Source organism: Phyllobates terribilis, unplaced genomic scaffold (genome assembly GCF_046119375.1).
Source record: "Phyllobates terribilis strain yellow unplaced genomic scaffold, ASM4611937v1 Scaffold_9__5_contigs__length_417890890, whole genome shotgun sequence".
NCBI lineage: Eukaryota > Metazoa > Chordata > Amphibia > Anura > Dendrobatidae > Phyllobates > Phyllobates terribilis.
In genome coordinates, this window is record NW_027362769.1 from 330,863,936 (window position 1) to 330,888,520 (window position 24,585).

A 24,585-nucleotide genomic window follows, 5' to 3' on the forward strand; every position below is an offset into this window, starting at 1 on the left:
GCCGGCATACTACTTCCCTGCTGGTATTTTTCTAGTGCAGGTTAAAGCATTTAAGCAATTTGCACCGTTTCACCTTATTCCAGTGAACAGGGCTGACAATGCGTATAGGGCATGGGTGGCACCGTTTTACCCGGAATGGCAGACTTCTTTTGGCCTATCAATGATAAACCCCATTGATATCTTTAAATATTAAATTGGTAAGGCTTAACTTTCATTTAAAGGGGGTTTCATTAAACCGTGGGTCAAAGCAACTTGGGGCTCGTTCTGACGACAGTATTTTTTAGTCAGCGTGCAGTAGTGTGCTCAATGATAATAACAGATGGTCCTTGAAGGACCGAAAAAGAAAACGCAGATTGCACTAGACTTACGGACCGGAAGATCACACCGACTATTTACTACGGCCGTATGAACCACACTTTATGCTGTAAAATAAAATCAGGCATAATTCACCTGCTGAAGCTCCTGATTGTCAGCTCCCTGCCAGTCTATGTTGACAATGCTACAGTAGGTGACCACTGCTGACAATCACTGGCCTCATGGCAGGGAGTGAATGGCTGCAGTAATCAAGTTCTGTAGATGTCATCTCTGTAGCCCTGCCAACGAACACTTAAGTGCCAGACAGGGAGTGCTTGGATTGCCATTTCCGATATTGAACAAAAAAAAATTACACAACCCCTTTATGATCATAATAAAGCCACATTTTAGTATTCATATCACGGCAGGATCCTCAGTGGATCTACTCAAGAGTTGCCACTTTATTTTACATAAGATCCATGCTGACATTTGGCCATATGAAACCAACTCTGCACAAGTCTCCTTACACTGCAGACGGTACACGGGTTTGTGCAGGCGCTTGTCGTGCAAATCTTCAAACTAAAGCAAAATTCTGAAGATTCCTTCTCTGCTCTGGAAAGAGGACGTGGTCTGGATTCCCACAGGTTGATCTCTGCTCTGCAGGGCGAGCCAAGTAATACCGCACCTCCTCCAGCACCTAATGTCCACATACAAGCAATAGAAGTGCAGCACATAGGTCCTCAATTGGCTCCATTGTATTCCTCTTCATAACGGCAGACAATGGAACAATTGTACAAGAACCCTTTGCATTCTCAGAAGGCTGAAATTACACTGGCTGATAATTGGGAACAAACAATGGGGAAATTAGCATTTCTACGAATATTGATCTCTCTAAACAGGCTGCAAGTCAACAGGTTGAATGATTGATGCGCTAATGAAAATATCTAATGCTGGTTTACACAAGTTACACAAGTCCACCGATCAGCTACATGCACGCTACGTGGTGGCCATTTAATGGCTGGCTGACCACAATTCTAGGCACACAGATTAGTAATACGATTGTCATGTTCTCGGCAGCACATGTTTACACAGGACGATGTGCTGTCGAGAATGATGATTTTAAGCAAGCTTAGAAATCAGTTCACCATTTACACTGGGAAAGTGTGTTTCCAAAAACGCTTGTTCCCCAGTTATCGGCCTGTCTAAATGCAAGTTAAGGGTAAACAGGACATGGGCAACAGAGAAAAGGATTTTCTATTTGTACAGACTGATCGTACTAAATATCGTTCTGTGCTAATGGAACAGAGGTCTGCGTTTTTAAAAAGGTTATTAACACACCATCGATTAGCTTCCATATAGCCAGTCAGTGGTCATTTAACCGCAGGCACTGGGCTGTGTAAACGCACCCCTAGAGATGCTGAATGACCATTACATTTTGTAAAAAAAAAAAAAAAATTATACATGTTTACGTGATCACTACACTTAATAGATCTTTGATCTTTAAAAATGGGGGAGACCTGACTTCAATTTTTAGACAGGCACAGTCAAAACAAAAAGCAAACCAAGTGAAATACATTCAGCATATCTTTCCATACGCGTTTGATACTTGTGTTTCTTATTCCAACAGGACTCGGCCATAAAAAGATTTTGCATTCTTTACAATCTTAATCATTGCTTTTTATTAAAAAATATATAAGGTGCTGAAAGTGTCTAGAACACAAGATAAACGAGTGCAAACAATCTGCTCAACTTTTTTTTTTTAGAGCAATTTTTTGTGACAGAATTTGGAATCGTAGTGATTCTCCAATAATATCTACTTATTTGTTTAATTTGAAGATTCATTGGATGAAGAAAAGATACGATAGGGGACTTCGCTCCATCTTAAGGGTATTTTTACATGGAGAATTTAGATGCAGATTTCCCCCAAAAAATCTAGTGTGTTAAAATAGCAGCAAAGCTGGCAACATGTTAGCAAAACAACCACAAACCACAGAAACTGTCCTGCAGCAAATCAATTTCAGCTACAGATTGTGGTGCAGATTTGCACTATGCTTCGTTTGGCTACAATGCACAGAAGAACACTACCAAGTGTGAACAGAGCCCAAAAATAAACTAGACCCTCACTATTGGGCCTTGACTAACGCCAAACATGGATACGTATTATTGAATATAAGGATCTGTGTCAGAAAGTAGAGCAAAAGGACGCCAAGCACAGCAAAATAACCATTGCACGGGGTGCAGGAAAGACACAGAGAACCCGACCTCCCTGCATGTCTTATCACAGAACGATTCTGGACAACGGAAGGAAATTATTTCATAGGGAGGTTATTGTGGTGTATACATTGTAATGCGACATGTACGGTATATATTAATGGATCACACAAGCCGTGCACAGCAAAAGACAGTGGATCGCGAACTGACGCTCCATTCCAAGTCAGTGAGACGAGTGAAGGGCAGCGCTTCACTGTCAGTCTCAGACTTTGAGGTAGCAGTGTATGCGCGAGTGCTGCCACTATGGTACCAGGACAGACTCTCATTCTCAATACCAGATACTTATCAATATAGACAGGTAAGAAATATGGATGCTGATCTTTACAATAGGTCATCAATATCAGATCGGTGGGTGTCAGACTCCCCTCTTATTAGCTACAAGCCTCTTGAATGTATTACTGGATACTGCAGAGGGGGCATCAACACACAGTGCCCCCCACTAATGGATCCATTCCTGACAAGTTATACAGCAGTTGAACCAGTCGGCGACAGCCCCCCCCCCGTGCGGAGCCAACGCCGGCGACAGGCCCCCCCCCGCGCGGAGCCGGCGACAGGCCCCCCCCCGCGCGGAGCCGGCGACAGGCCCCCCCCCGCGCGGAGCCGGCGACAGGCCCCCCCCCGCGCGGAGCCGGCGACAGGCCCCCCCCCGCGCGGAGCCGGCGACAGGCCCCCCCCCGCGCGGAGCCGGCGACAGGCCCCCCCCCGCGCGGAGCCGGCGACAGGCCCCCCCCCGCGCGGAGCCGGCGACAGGCCCCCCCCCGCGCGGAGCCGGCGACAGGCCCCCCCCCGCGCGGAGCCGGCGACAGGCCCCCCCCCGCGCGGAGCCGGCGACAGGCCCCCCCCCGCGCGGAGCCGGCGACAGGCCCCCCCCCGCGCGGAGCCGGCGACAGGCCCCCCCCCGCGCGGAGCCGGCGACAGGCCCCCCCCCGCGCGGAGCCGGCGACAGGCCCCCCCCCGCGCGGAGCCGGCGACAGGCCCCCCCCCGCGCGGAGCCGGCGACAGGCCCCCCCCCGCGCGGAGCCGGCGACAGGCCCCCCCCCGCGCGGAGCCGGCGACAGGCCCCCCCCCGCGCGGAGCCGGCGACAGGCCCCCCCCCGCGCGGAGCCGGCGACAGGCCCCCCCCCGCGCGGAGCCGGCGACAGGCCCCCCCCCGCGCGGAGCCGGCGACAGGCCCCCCCCGCGCGGAGCCGGCGACAGGCCCCCCCCGCGCGGAGCCGGCGACAGGCCCCCCCCGCGCGGAGCCGGCGACAGGCCCCCCCCGCGCGGAGCCGGCGACAGGCCCCCCCCGCGCGGAGCCGGCGACAGGCCCCCCCGCGCGGAGCCAACGCCGGCGACAGGCCCCCCCGCGCGGAGCCAACGCCGGCGACAGGCCCCCCCGCGCGGAGCCAACGCCGGCGACAGGCCCCCCCGCGCGGAGCCAACGCCGGCGACAGGCCCCCCCGCGCGGAGCCAACGCCGGCGACAGGCCCCCCCGCGCGGAGCCAACGCCGGCGACAGGCCCCCCCGCGCGGAGCCAACGCCGGCGACAGGCCCCCCCCGCGCGGAGCCAACGCCGGCGCGCGCAGAGGATGTTGGGGGCAGAGCACTAACATCCAGTGACAGCAGGCAGATATCACCTATAACAGTACGGTAGTGACGTCACGCCGGTACATGGCGCGGCCCCGCTCTCACCTGCACCTGTATCAGGAAGTGGCGCCGCCTGTCCTCGCCCCGCACTCAGGAGCAGCAGGAGTCCGAGGCCCAGGGCGCTCCCCGCCGCACGTAGCATCGCTGTCCTAGGCCCAGCCGGCTGCTCACACACGGCGTCCTGCTCCCCGAGGACGGGAGGGGGTCTGAGCAGTGACCCGGAGCCTGCACTCACACACCGACACTCATCACAGCCGGCCTGCAGACCCTCTCCTCGGGCCTCGTCATGAACGCAATCCCCGGGGCTCTCATAGTTCACCAGGCCGCGGAGCTCGGACACCGCCGCAGTTTCCCCGGCAGCTTCACCACACAGCAGCCGCCATGTTCCCTGACTTCGCCGCGGCCGAAGGCGGGAGCAAAAGACGAGGAAAAAAAAAAACTCCTTTTCCGATTGGCAAATCTAACGTCCAATAGGAAAGCAGATACTAAGTTAGCCCAGCCAGTAGCAGACAAGAGGCGGAGCCCGCCTGTCAAGGTGAGTGCGGTGACGTCATTGACTGAGTGAAGACGGCCGGTGACGTCATTTGGAGCGCTGCCGCCGGTGCGGGTCTGTGGTGGCCGCCGCCATACACGCAGTGTTCTCCTGCATGATTAATAAACATCTCTCATAGCAAAGCCTGTTCATCACATATGTAGTATGTACATACCGGGAAGACGTGCACGGCTGCTCTGTAATGTTGCTGCCCTAGGATCCCCCCAATTTTTGAAAAAAAGAAAAAGCCACAGCAAATTGTATTTCCTCCCAATCGGAAATAGTGTCCCCATGATGCTTCACACACAGTATGATGCCCCCTCACACAGTATGATGCTCCCTCACACACAGTATGATACCCCCTCACAGACAGTATGATGCCCCCTCACACAGTATGATGCCCCCTCACAGACAGTATGATGCCCCCTCACACAGTATGATGCTCCCTCACAGACAGTATGATGCCCCCTCACACAGTATGATGCCCCCTCACACAGTATGATGCTCCCTCACACACATTATGATGCCCCCTCACAGACAGTATGATGCCCCCTTACACAGTATGATGCCCCCTCACAGACAGTATGATGCCCCCTCACACAGTATGATGCCCCCTCACACAGTATGATGCTCCCTCACAGACAGTATGATGCCCCCTCACACAGTATGATGCCCCCTCACACAGTATGATGCTCCCTCACACACATTATGATGCCCCCTCACAGACAGTATGATGCCCCCTTACACCGTATGATGCCCCCTCACAGACAGTATGATGCCCCCTCACACAGTATGATGCCCCCTCACACACGCACGCACACAATATGGTGTCCACAGTGTCCCTCCTCAAACATAACCCCTGCAGTGTTCGCCCACACAGTATGGTGACCCCCTCCCATCCCCGATACACACAATATGATGCCCTACATCTCCATAATGGTGTACACACACAGTATGTTGCCCCCCACCTAACACTTAGTATAGGACTCCTAGTCCCATCCCCCACATTCAGTGTAATGTCCCCATTGTATGATGCTCCCCTCTGTACGCACAGTATCATGCCCCCACCCGACACTTAGTATGGTGCCCCCAGTGTCCCCCCACACAGTGTAATGTCCCCATTGTATGATGCTCTGCCCTATACACACACAGTATGATGCCCCCCACCCAATTCTTAGTATAGTGTTCCTTGTCCCCCCCATACAGTGTAATGTCCCATTGTATGATGCTCCCCTCCATACACACACAGTATGATGCCCCCCACCCAAGACTTACTGTAGGGCTCCTACTTCCCCTTCCTATGTTCCCCTCTATACACAGAGTATATTGCCCCCACAGTTTCACCCCCCATCTGACAGTATATTGCCCCCAGTGTCCGCCACACACAGTGTTATGTCCCCATTATATGATGCTCCCGCCTATACACACATACACACAGTTTAATGCCCTCACAGTCCCCCCACCCGACACTTAGTATGGTGCTCCCAGTGTCCCCCACTCACAGTGTAATATCCTCATTGTATGATGCTCCCCTCTATACACACAGTATGATGCCCCCACAGTGCCCACCCCTACTCACAGTATGGTCCCCAAAGTCCCCCCTCTGCAGTATGATGCCCCCACACACAGTATGGTCCCCAAAGTCCCCCCTCTGCAGTATGATGCCCCCACACACAGTATGGTCCCCAAAGTCCCCCCTCTGCAGTATGATGCCCCCACACACAGTATGGTCCCCAAAGTCCCCCCTCTGCAGTATGATGCCCCCACACACAGTATGGTTCCCAAAGTCCCCCCTCTGCAGTATGATGCCCCTACACACAGTATAATATATTGTACTGCCACTCAACTAGTTTCAGTAATAAAATCATCCTGTTTTTAGATAAGTTTGGGAAACCTACAAGCGGGGCACATACAGAAGACCCGTGCATGTTGTTTTTTTCATATTTTTTATTATATCAGTAATCACTGGCAGAATCGCGTGAACACTGACAGCGGCTGACGGTGTGTGCGCTATATAAGATGTTGTGCTCCACCCAATCAGTTTGCACTGTACACATTATGCCGGTTATGTAAATAAGGATGTATTTGCTTTATGAAAACACCTCAGTCAACAGTAATCAGGGATCAGACCGTACAACTGCGGAGTCATGGGTAATATTACAATGAGCGGGATGTTATTACTGCAGGATCACATACAAGATACAGTGGGTACGGAAAGTATTCAGACCCCTTTAAATTTTTCACTCTTTGTTTCATTGCAGCCATTTGGTAAATTCTAAAAAGTTCATTTTTTTTCTCAGTAAAGTACACTCTGCACCCCATCTTGACTGAAAAAAACAGAAATGTAGAAATTTTTACAAATTTATTAAAAAAGAAAAACTGAAATGTCACATGGTCATAAGTATTCAGACCCTTTGCTCAGTTATGAGTAGAAGCACCCTTTCGAGCTAGTGCAGCTGACGCACCCCTGGGCCTGTGTCGCACAGCGTTGCGCATGCAGGAGCTTACCCGGAGCCGGATCTGTTGAGGGTTGTAGTCTCGTGGCGGTGACCCGGTCCGTGCCCAGGGAGTCAGACTAAGTGGCGTTGTATTAGCGGTAGATGTTGGACGACTACGCCACCCGTTGAATGCAGCGAAGGAGCTGCCGCTGCAGGGCAGACCGCTGAGGCCGGTGGTAGGATTGTGCAGCGTGATAGTATCACCCCCAACGGGAGGGGTATGGCCTCAGGGCAGCCGACGTGGATGAAGGGGGTAGCAGGAATCACTCAGAGACGATGCGGTGTAGTTCAGGGTCTTTACTGGTGATAAAGATAGACCCTCCCGGAGTACTGGCTAGCGATCGGGGCCTGGTCAGTCCTTGAGCAGATGGGATCTCCCCTGGCCAGGCGGAGTTGTAGGCCTCCCAAACTGACTGTACTCTTCTGGCTACCTTGCTAGAGGCGGGTATAAGTAGCCCACGTCCCTGAGTCTACCGTGTGGTGCTCACCCGTATGGCCGGTGACTCGGGGCCTTCTAGTGGCGTCCGCTCCACGACGGCGGTGCTGGTCCCACGCGTGTGACCGTGCCTTCGGGTTTCTTGGCCAGAGGACCTGAAATCCCCTGCCGGGCGGTTTCTGCTGCTGGGTAAAGATTAGTCCCCACAGCCTCGGACTCCGGGTCCGGTGATAGCTTCTCAGTCAGGGCGAGCTCTGCAGCTGCCAGCCCCTGACTCCTTATAGCACTGCTCCCACAGAGCTCCTGATGTTCTTTTCCTATATCTGCTTCTCTTCTCTGTCTCTTCTTCTTCTCTACACACTAACCCTGCCTCAGCCCTAGGTTTATATAGGGGAAGTTCTTCCCCTCCCAGGACTGGGCAGGAGGTGTGGCATGCATAGGATCCCTGACCAAGAGACCTCCCACCTGCTCTCAGACGTAATATCTCTATCACTGTGGCAACCAGACCCCTGGGGTGTCACATTCCCCCCTAGTGAAATTTAGTACTCCGGGACTAAACATATTTTTTAGAAAAACATAACAAGGTATAAACAATAATAATACAATAAGAAAAGCACATAAAGATGGTTACGGCGTGTCCGCAACCGGGTGCAGTTTTGAAGAAAAGCAAGGTGTCCATTTCACCAAAACAGGGAGACGTAACCAGGTAGGGGTCTGTCCTGCCCCGAGTCCTTAACAGCCTTTAGTCCATTCCTAGGTTACGCTCCAACCAATTGTACAAGGATTCCCGGTAAATCCACCAAGGACTCCTAAAAATAACTAGAAACACATAATTATTTACAAGTAACAGACAGGTGACCACAAATAAAACAATTTAAACACTTCAAATCCTCCAACGTGCGGGTAACTGGCCTCTAGTGGCCCTAGTGGACCTACGGAGCTGACTGTCTGGCCCTGAACTACAGGGTGTAGGAGCTGTCAAGGGTAAACTGGGCAGCTGTCTACGGGCTCTTTGGCTCACTAGGGGTACGGCAGGCTCACTATGAGCAGAGGGTTGATCCTCCTGTTCTGCTTGTGTGGAGTCTGCTGCCTCCTGGACCGGCTGCTCTTCCAGCTCTACCTGTTGCTCCGTAGGCACTTGGGATGCTGGTTGGAGGAACGTGAGGACGGGTACCACAACTGCACCATTGACTTGAGTCCAGGACCGAGGGAAGTCTCCGAGCACAGTACTAACCATATCTTCCCTTTCCTCTACGGGTCGAGGGTCTTCTTGCTCTCCTTCTGGGTTCCGTAGCTGTTCGGGACACTTCTTCAGGTGATCCCGGGATACAATGGCTGTGGTTTCCCCTCCGTCTTTACTGATGGTACAGACCTTTGGGTTGTCGTGGCTTGAGGGCAGTACGGTGTACGGGTCCTTCTCCCACTGGTCGTCCAACTTGTGGAGCCGTCTCTTCCTCTTCAAGACCTGCTCTCCGGGTACCAGGGGAACAGCGGGAGCATACTGGTTGTAAGTTTTCTCTTGTCTTTCCCTAGCGAGACAGAGACTTCGCTCCACGCTCTCCTGTACTTTCCGGTACTGCTGCTGCCTCTCTGTGTCCCAGTCTGCTTCCGGTGAAGTGTCCTCGGGTGTCAGGACTCCCATCTCCAGGTCAACAGGTAGCTTACCAGGCCTTGCCCTCATTAGGTAAGCCGGGGTACAGTTGGTGGAACCTACAGGGATGTAGTTGTACAGGTCCACCAGGTCGGGCAGCTTCTCAGGCCACAGACTGCGTTCTTCCAGGGGCAACGTTTTCAGAAGATCCATTACCACCTGGTTCATTTTCTCACAGGGTCCATTAGTTTGCGGATGATAGGGTGTCGTCCTTATCTTCCGGCAGCCATACAGATTGCAGAATTCCTGGAAGACCTCCGCTTCAAAGGCAGGTCCCTGGTCCGTCAGCACTTGGTCCGGGTACCCGTGTAGACGGCAGAAGTGCTGCTGGAAGGCTCTAGCTGCTGTTTGAGCTGTTAAGTCCTTAACGGGGACGACAACCAAGAACCGGGAGTAATGATCCACAATGGTTAACGCGTAGACGTAGCCACTTCTGCTTGGGGTCAGTTTTACATGATCCAAGGCTACCAGTTCCAACGGCTGCTTGGTGACGATGGACTGAAGGGGGGTCTTCTGGCTGGCACGGTCCTTCCTTCTTAGGTTGCACGGGCCACAGTCTCTGCACCACCTCTCGATGGTTCCCCTCATGCCTACCCAGTGGAACCGCCCGCGCAGCAGGAACTCCAGCTTCTTCCATCCGAAGTGTCCAGCCCCGTCGTGGTATGCCTCCATCACCATGGCTGCGTCTCTTCGTGGCACCACTACTTGCCAAATTAGTTCATGCGTCCGGGAGTTAACCATTCTGCGGCACAACTTCCCCTTGTAAAGGAACAGTCGACTCTTCTCAGCCCACAGTTGTTTGGCTTCCTCCGGAGCGCCTGGGTCAAGGCGAGCCTCTGGCCGAGTCAGCATCTCCTTCACCAGTCGGACGGCAGGGTCACTGTCTTGCGTTTCCTCCCAGTTGTAGTGAGGCAAGGGGTTAACCGTAGCGGCTTGCTTACTCCTTACTCGATGGGAATACTGGATAGTCCCATGACGGTGGAACGCGGGGAGTTCGACTTCTTCCAGTCCCTCTGGATCTTCTCCTACGTCCGGTAGGTTTGGCATCCTGGACAGGGCGTCCGCGTTGGTATTGGAGCGTCCTGCCCGGTATTTGATTGTGAACTCGTAGTTGGACATACGGGCCATCCATCTCTGCTCTAGGGCACCGAGTCTTGCCGTGTCCAGGTGTGTCAACGGGTTGTTATCCGTGTACACGGTGAACCGGGAAGAAGCGAGGTAGTGCTTAAAGCGTTCGGTGACTGCCCACACCACTGCCAGGAACTCTAGCTTAAATGAGCTGTAATTCTCAGGGTTTCTTTCGGTGGGTCGCAGTTTTCGACTGGCGTAAGCGATTACTCGTTCTTTCCCCTGCTGGATCTGGGACAGTACGGCTCCTAGCCCGATGTTACTTGCGTCGGTGTAGAGGATAAAGGGCTGGCTGTAATCAGGGTACGCCAGGATTTCATCCCCCGTGAGGGCCATCTTCAGCTGGCGGAAGGACTCTTCTTCTAACTTCTCCCATTTGAAGGGCGGCTTCTGGTTCTTGGCCTTCCGGGACTGGCCTATCAGGAGGTCCTGCATAGGAGCTGCCTTTTTGGTGAAACCGGGGATGAATCTGCGGTAATAGCCTACCAACCCGAGGAACTGCCGCACTTCCTTTACACTGGAGGGACTTGGCCATTCCTTAATTGCGGTGATCTTATCAGGGTCGGGAGCCACTCCGTCAGCGCTCACCACGTGTCCCAGGTACTGCACCTTTGGTTTTAGGAGGTGACACTTGGAGGGTTTTACCTTTAGGCCGTAGTTTGCCAGAGCTTCGAACACTTCCGCCAGGTGTTTCAGGTGGTCCTCATAAGTCTTGGAATATACGATGACATCGTCCAGGTACAACAGGACCGTCTCGATGTTTCTGTGGCCCAGACAGCACTCCATTAATCGTTGAAAGGTTCCTGGTGCGTTACAGAGTCCGAACGGCATGCAGGTAAACTCGCTAAGTCCCATCGGGGTGGTGAATGCGGTCTTCTCCCGGTCCGCCTCTGCTACAGGAACCTGCCAGTACCCGCTAGTGAGATCCAAGGTAGAGAAGAAGTTAGCAGATCTTAAAGCAGCCAAAGACTCCTCTATCCTTGGTAAGGGGTACGCATCCTTGTGTGTGATACGGTTGATTTTCCGGTAATCTACACACATCCTCATGGTGTTGTCTTTCTTTTTGACTAAGACTAGTGGAGCTGCCCAGGGGCTACAGCTATCCCTGATCACCCCAGCCTCCTTCATGTCCCTAAGCATCCCCTTGGCGTGTTGGTAGTGTGCAGGGGGTACGGGTCGATACCTCTCTTTTATGGGAAGATGGTCTCCCGTGGGGATGTGGTGTTCTACCCCCTTGACTCGCCCGAAGTCTAACGGGTGTTTACTAAACACTCTCTCGTACTCTTGAACCACCCGATAGACTCCCTGTCTCTGGTGTGAGGGAGTGGAGTCAGTACCCAAATGTAGTTGCTGACACCAGTCCTCCATTGTTTCCTTAGAGCCGTTACCTTCCTCCGGGGAAGATGGAGGCAAGGGTTCTACGGACTGTATGGAATTTTGATTGATGGTATACAATTTGGCTAGCGTGGCATACCAGGGCAGGTACACTTCCCTCTTCCCGATATTTATTATGCGAACGGGCACCCTCCCATGGCGTACATTGACCACCCCCCGTGCTGTCAAAATGGTGGGCCTACTGTCTGAGTAAACTGGTTCTACCATTGCCTGGTAATCTCTACCTCTCAGACCAATAGCTGCCCGGCACCAAATCATCATTTCACTTTTTGGGGGCATGGCAATAGGAAAAGGGTCACACATTCTTACGCTACCAATCTCACCACCGGAGAGTTCTATCTGTTGCCGTCGCATCAGTGCCCGGATCTCTTTCTGGAGCACTCGCTGCTGGCCGGAGCTGGCGTTCTTGGCAACCTGCTGTAAAAGGAAAATCACCTCTGCAAGACAATTTTCAATTACATTAGTTCCTAGAGTTATCTTTGGGTGACTCTCGTGCTTGTCAATGTCTACAATGATCAGTCCCTGTGCCGCCAGTTCAACTCTACCGATTTTAATGGTCACCTCTTTAAATCCAATCTGTGGCACGGGCTGACCATCGCTGGCGATGATACTCAAATCGTCGTCAGGGTAGCGGGTGATATCCGAGTCATTCCAGTACTGCTTGAAGAGCACGTACGGGATAGTGGTAACCTGTGACCCGGTGTCCAGTAGGGCACTCATAGGGATGCCATCCAGTACCACAGGCAAGACTGGACGTCCTCCCACATATCTGTCGCGCCAGTTCGATGGGCCTGATGATCTTTTTCCTGGGGTTTGGCCCTCTACCCCAGGTTGTGCCAGTTTAAAGGACAGTACCTTGCCATATGTCCGGGTTGATTGCAGCGGCGGCAGATGGGTTGTCCGTCCTCGTTGTATCGGTCGCTGGGTCTTCCTCTGGCCGGTGGGGTCCTCCTTGGTCGACGCCACGGGATGTCCTCCGGTCCGGATGCCAGCTGGATCTTCCCTGGAGTGGAAACCTGTAAAGACTGCACAGTTCGGGTTAGCGCGGCAACGCTTTTAGCTAGCTCTTGGACCTGATGGTGCAGGTCTGGAGCCGGGTCATTGTTCAAAGCCTGCGCATCAGCTCCCACAGGCCCTGCCGACAAGGGCGCCGCCTCCTCCTGGTAAGTGGTAGTGGGGCCTCTGTGGGTCACAACGCCACCTGGTGCCGGTTCTCGGAGCACCCGGATGGCTCTGTCCTTGAACTGTGCAAATCCCAGATGAGGGTCCTGTAAGGCCATTGCCCGCAACTGGGTTCGGTGGGCATTGCAATATAAACCCTCTATAAATTGTTCAGTCAACAGCCTGTCCTCGTCTCCCACGCCGTCAGGGTCGGTCTGCTTAATGGCTCTCAGGGCTTCTTGTAGGTTCAGGGCATAGTCCCTTATACTCTCGTGTGCTCGCTGCTTGCACCCGTAGAATCTAAGCTTGATCTCGGCTGAGGTGCGGGTATCAAAGGTGTCCCTCAGCCAGGTTAGTATCCCTGCAACAGTCCTCCCCCCAGGTGGCCAGGACTTTACCTCCCTTTGGGCTGCCCCGGTTAATTGGGCCACCAGGATGCTCACTTTTTGCTCTTCTGTGAGGGGATACACCTGGAAGAGGCTATCCAGCTTTTCTCTAAAGTCATGCAGGGTATGTGACTCCCCTGAGTACTGGGGTAGCCAGGCCGCTCCCGGGATATAGGGCATGGTGAAAGGCATGACTGCAGCAGCGGTGGCGCTGGCGGGGGTTGAGGCAGTGAAGCTCTCCTCCGTATCCGACATCTTCCTCCCCCCTAGTGGACCGTGGCCTACCTTGCGATGATCCTCTTCCGTAGGCCGCGGCTCCGCAGTGGATCGTCAGGGTTGAGGACCTTCCGTCGCGCTCCTGTGACGTCGGCGTCTGCTGGGCTCCTTCCAGGACCTTACGCAACGTCCGGACGTGAGGCGGGGCTTCAGTTCTCGCGCGCTTTCGGAGTCCACGCCCCTCTTCTTCCCGCGTGGCGTCTTCAAGATGGCGTCCAACGGCGGGAAAACTCAACGGATGGCGGGAAGAAGGCAGAAGATGGCGCCGGATGGCGGGAAACCTCCACGAATGGCGGGAATCTTCACCACTGGTAAGTTTGAACAGTCTTTTTCAGGCACGCAGTACCCGGTGGTTGCGGGCACGAGATCCTGCCGACTGCGCCAAAAGTTGACGCACCCCTGGGCCTGTGTCGCACAGCGTTGCGCATGCAGGAGCTTACCCGGAACCGGATCTGTTGAGGGTTGTAGTCTCGTGGCGGTGACCCGGTCCGTGCCCAGGGAGTCAGACTAAGTGGCGTTGTATTAGCGGTAGATGTTGGACGACTACGCCACCCGTTGAATGCAGCGAAGGAGCTGCCGCTGCAGGGCAGACCGCTGAGGCCGGTGGTAGGATTGTGCAGCGTGATAGTATCACCCCCAACGGGAGGGGTATGGCCTCAGGGCAGCCGACGTGGATGAAGGGGGTAGCAGGAATCACTCAGAGACGATGCGGTGTAGTTCAGGGTCTTTACTGGTGATAAAGATAGACCCTCCCGGAGTACTGGCTAGCGATCGGGGCCTGGTCAGTCCTTGAGCAGATGGGATCTCCCCTGGCCAGGCGGAGTTGTAGGCCTCCCAAACTGACTGTACTCTTCTGGCTACCTTGCTAGAGGCGGATATAAGTAGCCCACGTCCCTGAGTGTACCGTGTGGTGCTCACCCGTATGGCCGGTGACTCGGGGCCTTCTAGTGGCGTCCGCTCCACGACGGCGGTGCTGGTCCCACGCGTGTGACCGTGCCTTCGGGTTTCTTGGCCAGAGGACCTGAAATCCCCTGCCGGGCGGTTTCTGCTGCTGGGTAAAGATTAGTCCCCACAGCCTCGGACTCCGGGTCCAGTGATAGCTTCTCAGTCAGGGCGAGCTCTGCAGCTGCCAGCCCCTGACTCCTTATAGCACTGCTCCCACAGAGCTCCTGATGTTCTTTTCCTATATCTGCTTCTCTTCTCTGTCTCTTCTTCTTCTCTACACACTAACCCTGCCTCAGCCCTAGGTTTATATAGGGGAAGTTCTTCCCCTCCCAGGACTGGGCAGGAGGTGTGGCATGCATAGGATCCCTGACCAAGAGACCTCCCACCTGCTCTCAGACGTAATATCTCTATCACTGTGGCAACCAGACCCCTGGGGTGTCACACAGCCATGAGTCTTCTTGGGAATGATGCAACAAGTTTTTCACACATGGATTTGGGGATCCTCTGCCATTCTTCCTTGCAGATCCTCTCCAGTTCCGTCAGGTTGGATGGTGAACATTGGTGGACAGCCATTTTCAGGTCTCTCCAGAGATGCTCAATTGGGTTTAGGTCAGGGCTCTGGCTGGACCAGTCAAGAATGGTCACAGAGTTGTTCTGAAGCCACTCCTTTGTTATTTTAGCTGTGTGCTTAGGGTCATTGTCTTGTTGGAAGGTGAACCTGCGGCCAAGTCTGAGGTCCAGAGCACTCTGGAAGAGGTTTTCATCCATTATATCTCTGTACTTGGCCGCATTCATGTTTCCTTCAATTGCAACCAGTCGTCTTGTCCCTGCAGCTGAAAAACACCCCCATAGCAGGATGCTGCCACCACCATGTTTCACTGTTGGGATTGTATTGGGCAGGTGATGATCAGTGCCTGGTTTTCTCTTAGAATTATCACCAAAAAGTTCTATCTTTGTCTCATCAGACCAGAGAATCTTATTTCTCATAGTCTAGGAGTCCTTCATGTGTTTTTGAGCAAACTATATGCAGGCTTTCATATGTCTTGCACAGAGGAGAGACTTCCGTCGGGCCACTCTGCCATAAAGGCCCGACTGGTGGAGGGCTGCAGTGATAGTTGACTTTGTGGAACTTTCTCCCATCTCCATACTGCATCTCTGGAGCTCAGCCACAGTGATCTTGGGGTTCTTCTTTACCTCTCTCACCAAGGCTCTTCTCCCACGATTGCTCAGTTTGGCTGAACGGCCAGGTATAGGAAGACTTCTGGTGGTCCCAAACATCTTCCATTTAAGGATTATGGAAGCCATTGTGCTCTTAGGAACCTGGAGTAATGCAGAAATTCTTTTGTAACCTTGGCCAGATCTGTGCCTTGTCACAATTCTGTCTCTGAGCTCCTTGGGCAGTTCCTTAAGGCCCCGTCACACATAACGAGATCGCTAGCGAGATCGTTGATACGTCACGGTTTTTGTGACGCAATAGCGATCTTGCTGGCAATCTTGTTATGTCTGACAGGTAGCAACGATCAGGCTCCTGCTGTGAGATCGCTGATCGTTACAAAGCTTCCTGGACCATTCCTGGGTCGTTGCGCTCCCGCTGGGCAGTGTGCATCGCTGTATTTGACACCTTATCAATGACCTCGTTAGCGATTCAGAACTGAGATACGTAGGCGTGCATAATTTGGACTTTTCCACGCCCCTCGTCCCCGATTGGTGGTCGCTACAGCGTTCTCATTTTCCGCCGTGCATAAAGAAGGCAACAGAATAGAAATCGATGTGGAGTCACAGCCGAAGAACACTACTACAATCCACAAACCAGAACGCTTGTCAGGAACAAAGCCCAGATGAATGGATACAGAGTCACAGCCGGAGAACGCTACTACGATCTGAAACCAGAACGCAGTCAGGAACAAAGCCCAGATGAATGGATACAGAGTCACAGCCGGAGAACGCTACTACGATCTGAAACCAGAATGCAGTCAGGAACAAAGCCCAGATGAATGGATACAGAGTCACAGCCGGAGAACGCTACTACGATCTGAAACCAGAATGCAGTCAGGAACAAAGCCCAGATGAATGGATACAGAGTCACAGCCGGAGAACGCTACTACGATCTGAAACCAGAATGCAGTCAGGAACAAAGGGACGGAATTGCTACAACGTGGCCTTCTTTTAAACCAAGGCCGCCCAATCAGAACGCAGTAGCTTCCCCCAATCGGAGATGAGGGGGCGCGAGTAATTTTATGCATGCCTTTGTGACACGGTACAGTCCCTATCAAGGTGTGGATCGTTGAAATAGCTGCTGTGTGAAAGCGTGCCAACGACCGCCGAGATCGCTGGGGCGGGCGAAATCGTTGGGAAGTTCTGCATGTTTGACAGCTCCCCAGCGATCACGAAACGACTCTCCAGCGATCCCAAAACCGTGACGTAATAACGATGTCGCTAGCGATCTCGTTATGTGTGACAGGGCCTTTAGAGCTCATGATCTCATTCGGTCTGACATGCATTGTGAGCTGTGAGGTCTTATATAGACAGGTGTGTGCCTTTCCAAATCAAGTCCTATCAGTTTGATTAACCCCTTAACAACATTTGACGTACTAATACGCGTCTGTGCCCTGGGACTTAAGAGCCAGACCCAAATTAGTACGTCATGGCGATCGCGCGCGCACACAGGCTGTGCGGGCGCGATCGCCGCCGGGCGTCAGCTGATTGTCACAGCTGACACCCGGTACTATGTGCAGGGAGCGGTCCTGCACCGCTCCCAGCACATTAACCCCCGCGATGCTGCGATCGAAGTCGATCGCAGCATTGCGGTGGCAAGGGGAGGTGATCGCAGATACTCACCTCCTCTTCCGGCTTCCAGCGCTGACTGCCGTGGCTTCCAGGATGTTGCCATGACGACCCGATGTCGTCATGACAACATCCGGGTCACCAGACAGCAGGAAGATTTTTTGGACATGCGCAGTGCATCTCCAAACAATCTTCTCCCTGTCCAGCGCTGACAGCCTGCATGACACAGGGATGGTGCTGCATTCCTGTGCCATGCAGGCGAGCAGAGAAAAAAAAGTGAAAGTCCCATAGTGGGACAAAGTAATAAAGTATTAAAACTATCAGAAAGTGAAAAAAAAAATAAAAAAAAAATTGTAAAAATATAAAAAAATAAAATAAAAAAATAATCCACCAAAAATAAAAATATAATGTACCCATCAATAAATATTATTATAAAAAAAAAAAAAAAAAACAATAAAAGCACACATATTTGGTATCGCTGCGTCCGGAACAACCTGACCTATAAAACTGTCCCACTAGTTAACCCCTTCAGTGAACACGGTAAAAAAAAAAAAAAAAAAACGAAGCGAAAAACAATGCTTTATCACCATACCGCCAAACAAAAAATGGAATAACACGCGATCAAAAAGACAAATATAAATAAAAATGGTACCGCTGAAAATGCCATCTCGTCCCGCAAAAAACAAGCCGCCATACAGCTCCATCAGCCGAAAAATAAAAAAGTTATAGCTCTCAGAATAAAGCTATGCTAAAAAATAATTTTTTCTATAAAATTGCTTTTATTATGTAAAAGTGCAAAACATAGAAATACGATATAAATGTGGTACCGCTGAACACGTACTGACCCGAAGAATAAAGCTGCCTTATCAATTTTACCACACGCGGAACAGAATAAAAAAATAAAAAAACAATTCCTGAATTGTTGGTTTTTGTTTATTCTGCCTCCCAAAAATCGGAATAGAAAGCGATCAAAAAATGTCACGTGCCTGAAAATGGCACCAATAAAAACGTCAACTCATCCCACAAAAAACGAGCCGTCAAATGACTGTCTGCCAAAATCTGGAAAAATTATAGCTCTCAAAATATGGCGATGCAAAAACTAGATTTTACAAAAAATGCATCTTTTAGTGTGTGACAGCTGTCAGTCATAAAAACCCCATATGATTCTGGTATCGCTGTAGTCTCACCGACCTGAAGAATAAGGTCGTCAAATCACTTATACCGCATGAGGAACGGTGTAAAAAATAAACTCTCAGGTTAGGGTTGTGCTAGGGTTAGGGTTGTGCTAGGGTTAGGGTTGTGCTAGGGTTAGGGTTGTGCTACGGTTAGGGTTGTGCTACGGTTAGGGTTGTGTTAGGGTTAGGGCTGGGGTTGGGGTTGTGATGGGGTTGGGATTTTTTTCAAAAGTAAGAAAAAAAGATGAGTATATGGCGACTAGTGTTGAGCGCAAGTGCTCGCTACTTGAGTTTGCATCGGGTGTTCTGGTATGCATTGAGTATCGTGGGTATTTGAGTGACATGCTCGAGTCTCCGCCCCATATGCTTCACGGCCCAAAAAACTTTGCGGGGATTGCCTGCCATGCACGAGCGATCCCCGCATGGTTTTTTTGGGGTGTCTAATAACCGTGAAACATCCAGGCGGGGACTCGAGCATGTCACTCGAGCACACGTAGTACATGGTGCATACCTGAGTACCCGATGCAAACTCAAGTAGCGAGCACTTGCGCTCAAGACTAATGACAACTTATTCAATATGATGATCCAATGTTATCAAATTCTGTGTCGTACCTCTGGGTTCAAAATGTTCACTATACACCTTAATAAAATCCTTGAGGGGTATAGTTTCCAAAATGGGGTCACTTGTGGGGGAGCTCCACTGTTTAGGCACATCAGGGGCTCTCCAAACGCGACATGGTGTCCGCTAACAAATTGAATGGAAAATCGGCTCAAATTGTTAGCGGACGCCATGTTGCGTTTGGAGAGCCCCTGTGTGCCCAAACATTGGAACTCCCCCACAAGTGACCCCATTTTGGAAACTAGACCCCCCAAGGCACCTATCTAGATGCCTAGTGATCACTTGGAACCATTAGGTGCTTCACAAATTGATTCGTAAAAATGGAAAAATATTTTTTTTCCACTTTTTCATTTTTATGAATCAATTTGTGAAGCACCTGGGGGTTCCAACTGCTCACTATGCATCTAGGTAGGTGCCTTGGGGGGTCTAGTTTCCAAAATGGGGTCACTTGTGGGGGAGCTCCAATGTTTGGGCACACAGGGACTCTCCAAATGCAACATGGTGTCCGCTAACAAATTGTCGGCTCAAATTGTTAGCGGACACCATGTTGCGTTTGGAGAGCACCTGTGTGCCCAAACATTGGAGCTCCTCCACAAGTGACCCCATTTTGGAAACTAGACCCCCAAGGCACCTATCTAGATGCATAGTGAGCACTTGGAACCCCCAGGTGCTTCACAAATTGATTCATAAAAATGAAAAAATGTTTTGTTTTTTTTTCACTTTTTCATTTTTACGAATCAATTTGTGAAGCACCTGGGGGTTCCAAGTGCTCACTATGCATCTAGATAGGTGTCTTGGGGGGTCTAGTTTCCAAAATGGGGTCACTTGTGGGGGAGCTCCAATGTTTGGGCACACAGGGGCTCTCCAAACGCAACATGGTGTCCGCTAACAAATTGAGCCGATTTTCCATTCAATTTGTTAGCGGACACCATGTTGGAAAAATGAGAAATCGCTGGTCAACTTTTAACCCTTATAGCTCCCTAACAAAAAAAAATTTTGGTTCCAAAATTGTGCTGATGTAAAGTAGACATGTGGGAAATGTTATTTATTAAGTCTTTTGTGTGACATATCTCTCTGATTTAAGGGCATAAAAATTCAAATTTTGAAAATTGCTAAATTTTCAAAATTTTCGCCAAATTTCCGTTTTTTTCACAAATAAACGCAAGTGATATCGAAGAAATTTTACCACAATCATGAAGTACAATATGTCACGAAAAAACAGTCTCAGAATCAGGGGGATCCGTTGAAGCGTTCCAGAGTAATTACCTCATAAAGTGACAGTGTTCAGAATTGTAAAAATTGGCCTGGTCATTAACATGCAAACCACCCTCGGGGGTTAAGGGGTTAAACACAGCTGGACTCCAATGAAGGAGTAGAACCATCTCAAGGAGGATCACAAGGAAATGGACAGCATGTGACTTAAATATTAGTGTCTGAGCAAGGGGTCTGAATACTTATGACCATGTGATATTTCAGTTTTTCTTTTTTAATAAATTTGCAAAAATTTCTACATTTCTTTTTTCCAGTCAAGATGGGGTGCAGAGTGTACTTCAATGAGAAAAAAATGAACTTTTTAGAATTTACCAAATGTCTGCAATGAAACAAAGAGTGAAAAATTTAAAGGGTTCTGAATACTTTCCGTACCCACTGTATAGACAGAGCGCTATAAAAACATCCTTTCCATAAATCAATCACAATCCTAATGGATTTGGCTATAATTCCGCGCATAGCCAAAAAACTGGGGTATGAGCACACAGGAAAACCCACAGTGGAAAGTCCACAGCGGCAAAAAAACATTGCAAATTTTGTTTGTGGATTGCTGCAGATTTTCAATGGATATGCCTCCCTTATTTTATTTAAAGGGGTATTCCCATCTCCAAGATCCTATCCCAATATATAGTAGGTGTAATAATAGTAATATTAGAAAATACCTCCAATTAGAAATGTAGTATATTTTTTCTGATTCACTATCTCTCTTACCTCATGTGCAGGCAATACAGGACCTTAGGTATCCATGGTTGTCGTAACCGTGGATACCTAAGGTCCTGTATTGCCTGCACATGAGGTAAGAGGCATAGCGAATCAAAAATACTATACTACATTTCTAATTGGAGGTATTTGCTAATATTATTATTATTACACCTACTACATATTGGGATAGGATTTTGGAGATGGGAATACCCCTTTAAGGACGCCTCGATCTGCAAAAAATTACCAGCATGTGAACAACCCCATAGACTATAATGGGTACGAGTTCTATCTGCAAAAACAGATGTCTGAATGATGTCTGAAAATGAGAGCATGCTGTGGAGTTTCAAATTTACCAAAAGGTTGACTTGTCAGCTGGGGGTCTTCCGAAGGTCCCCATTGCCACCATCTTATTTGCATGAAACTCAATCTGTGTCTGGGCTTCATAAGATTTTGTTAATTTCACTATATTCTGTAGCATTGCATTTTCTTATACGAGTGATTAAAAGTTAATTCAAGTTCCCAAGCGGGACTAAAATAGTAGATTAAAAATTTATTTAAAAAAATGTTGTTAAATATACAGTATATACCATATTTTTTGGATTATAAGACGCACTTTTTTCCCCAAATTTGGGGGGAAAATGGGGGTGCGTCTTATAATACGAATGTAGCTTACATCCCGAGATCTTAATCTGCGCAGCGCCATCTCCGGCAGTCATTTTCCCAAAGTCCACCGCATTGAAAACCATGGGAAGTGCAGGGGCACCGGCAACATTTTATGAAAGCTCGGGGCCCGCCGCATCCTTGCACTGCCGAACACCCCCGCATAGCCTCATTCCTGCTGCTGCCAGCTGCAGCAGCGACCCTGCCTCTGGGACCCATCGCAGCCGCCCCCCTACCGTAAAAGCGGACTATAAGACGCACCACCATTTTATTAAAAAAAAGTATTTCCTATTTCCTCCCCAAAATTTGGGGTGCGTCCATCTGCAAGGAATTTGTATGATCTCCCCATGATTGCGTGGGTTTTCCGGTTTACTCCCACACTCCAAGGACATACTGATAGGGAATTTAGATTGTGATCCCCAATGGGGACAGTGATGAGATATGAAAATGAGAGCATGCTGTGGATTTTCAAATTTGGCAAAATTTGCCTTGTCAGCTGAGGGTCTACTGAAGATGCCCATAGAGAATGTACATTTTGAGCCCCAATATGAAAGTGTAAAATGAAAAATGGCATGGTTATAAAGGTGTTGTACCTCACTTTGCTACTTTTCAGCCCAAGTATCTAACCAATCCAAATCCATTTCGACTTCTGCTGACAATTGGTCACTCAGGATTTTATTTAAGGGTGTCATAGAGAAAAATGAAAATCCACACAGACCTCTCCAGGGAGGGGACATGCCCCCTCACATTGAACTTCTGGGAAGAGAGAAAGAACTAACACTTCAACCTCCATTGTAGTATTACTCTACATTGAACATATGGGATTAATTATAGCTGGGAAAAGGAAAACTAACTATAACTAGGAAACAGAAAGAGAGCTGGCACTTCCATCACTATTGAAGTAGGGGCCTCCGGCAGTGACCAGATAATTACAGGAGGGAGATTTGCTGGGAAGAAGACAACAAGTCTGAGATCTGTTTATGCAGAGGTGGAAAAGTATCTTTCTCAGGGATAGGGCTTCCTCTGATCAAAGAATATTTTTAGACATTTTGGAGCGAGTGGTTAGTGATGAATATTGGGGTTTGCATCAATCTGATATTTATGGGAGATATATCTTCAGTGTCTTAGCGAGGCGACAGGCATAATGCATTCACTAACATCACCGTAAAGCCATTCTAACCCCTCCAACTTAATGACGGTCCAATGAATGGTGCTATCCAGGCCATGTTTCATCTCTATAGACTGATAAAATCGCGATAAGAAACATGACAACAATATCTACCACCTGGGGCCTCCAGGGGCGAAGATATCCTGTAAGTTGGGGATCTCATGGAATTCTGAAGGATCTAGCACATCCCACAACCAGCCTCTATATTAGCTCATCAAAGGGAGGTATGTTGGCATAACCTTGAGCTAATAAAAATGAAAGTTTGGGTGTCTTTCTTTGTTCATTTTAGAAAACATAAGTTTGTTGTAAGAGTGTTCTTTTTTCCCAATCGGATTGCTTCCCTACGCTAAGCTCTGAGCCGTTTCCATTACATCAGGTTTAGTAATTTTATTTTGTTATTCCTTTTTATCTTCATGTAATTGTATACATCGTATTGTTTTTTTTCCATTTTGTATCATCTTTGCATATTTTTTTTTTGTAAACACTGCCTACATTTCTGGATTAAATATATCGAATTTAATAGCTCTGATCCTCTTGCTCTGTAAACTGCCCCCTGAAGCCATACTCTACCTTGTAACGAGTGTCCAATCGGCCTGTATAATCGATTGGTAGTGGCAGCAGTGGAATCTGCGTGACCCCCCCCCGGCTGTTGTCCTTGACAGAGGGCTGAATAAAAATGTACGTCACAATTTTCGGGTTTATATTTTTTATGTATCATTTCCTTTACACATCACAAATACAGTTGTGCTAAAAATTTACATACCCCAGCAGAATTTTTCCTTTCTTGGAAATATGAATATGAATGATAATAAAAACTTTTTCTCCACTCATGGTTATTGGTTGGGTGAAGCCATTTATTGTCAAACTGCTGTGTTTTCTCTTTTTAAATCTTAATGACAGCCAAAAACATCCAAATGACCCCGATCAAAAGTTCACATACCCTAATTCTTAATATCGTGTATTGCCCCCTCTAACATCAATGACAGCTTGAAGTCTTTTGTGGTAGTTTTGGATGAGGTTCTTTATTTTCTCAGATGGTAAAGCTGCCCATTCTTCTTGGCAAAAAAGCCTCCAGTTCCTGTAAATTCCTGGGCTGTCTAGCAAGAACTGCGCGCTTGAGATCTCCCCAGAGTGGCTCAATGATATTGATGTCAGGAGACTGAGATGGCCACTCCAGAACCTTCACTTTGTTCTGCTGTAGCCAATGGCAGGTCGACTTGGCCTTGTGTTTTGGATCGTTGTCATGTTGGAACGTCCAAGTATGTTCCATGCTCAGCTTTCGGGCTGATGAGTACAAATTTTCCTCCAGTATTTGCTGATAATGTGCTGCATTCATCTTTCCTTAAACTTTTACCTTGTTGACCTCTCTCCAAATGTAACGTTTATGGTTGTGGCCAAAAAGTTACATTTTGGTCTCGCCACTCCAAATTACCTTGTTCCAGAAGTTTTGATGCTTGTCTCTGTGCTGTTTGGCGTATTGTAGGTGAGATACTTTGTGGCATTCGCCAGAAGAAATGGCTTTCTTCTGGCGACTCGACCATGCAGCCCATTTTTCTTCAAGTGCCTCCTTATTGTGCATCTTGAAACAGCCACACCGCTAGTTTTCAGA

At 49.8% G+C, this 24,585-nt stretch overlaps 1 protein-coding gene across 2 annotated transcripts in view; it reads right to left on the bottom strand.

Annotated features, from left to right (window-relative positions):
* Positions 1-4,631, bottom strand: part of LMTK2 (lemur tyrosine kinase 2) — a 72,563-nt gene extending 67,932 nt beyond the window's left edge. The window contains exon 1 of one of the 2 annotated variants that reach the window (XM_073647994.1): positions 4,243-4,631. In XM_073647994.1, coding sequence (XP_073504095.1) covers positions 4,243-4,333 — 91 coding nt within the window. In that variant the 5' untranslated portion in view covers positions 4,334-4,631. Of the gene's footprint in view, positions 1-4,236 lie in introns of both variants that reach the window. The other variant, XM_073647993.1, reaches the window with a different exon arrangement.
* Between the last annotated feature and the right edge of the window lie 19,954 nt (positions 4,632-24,585).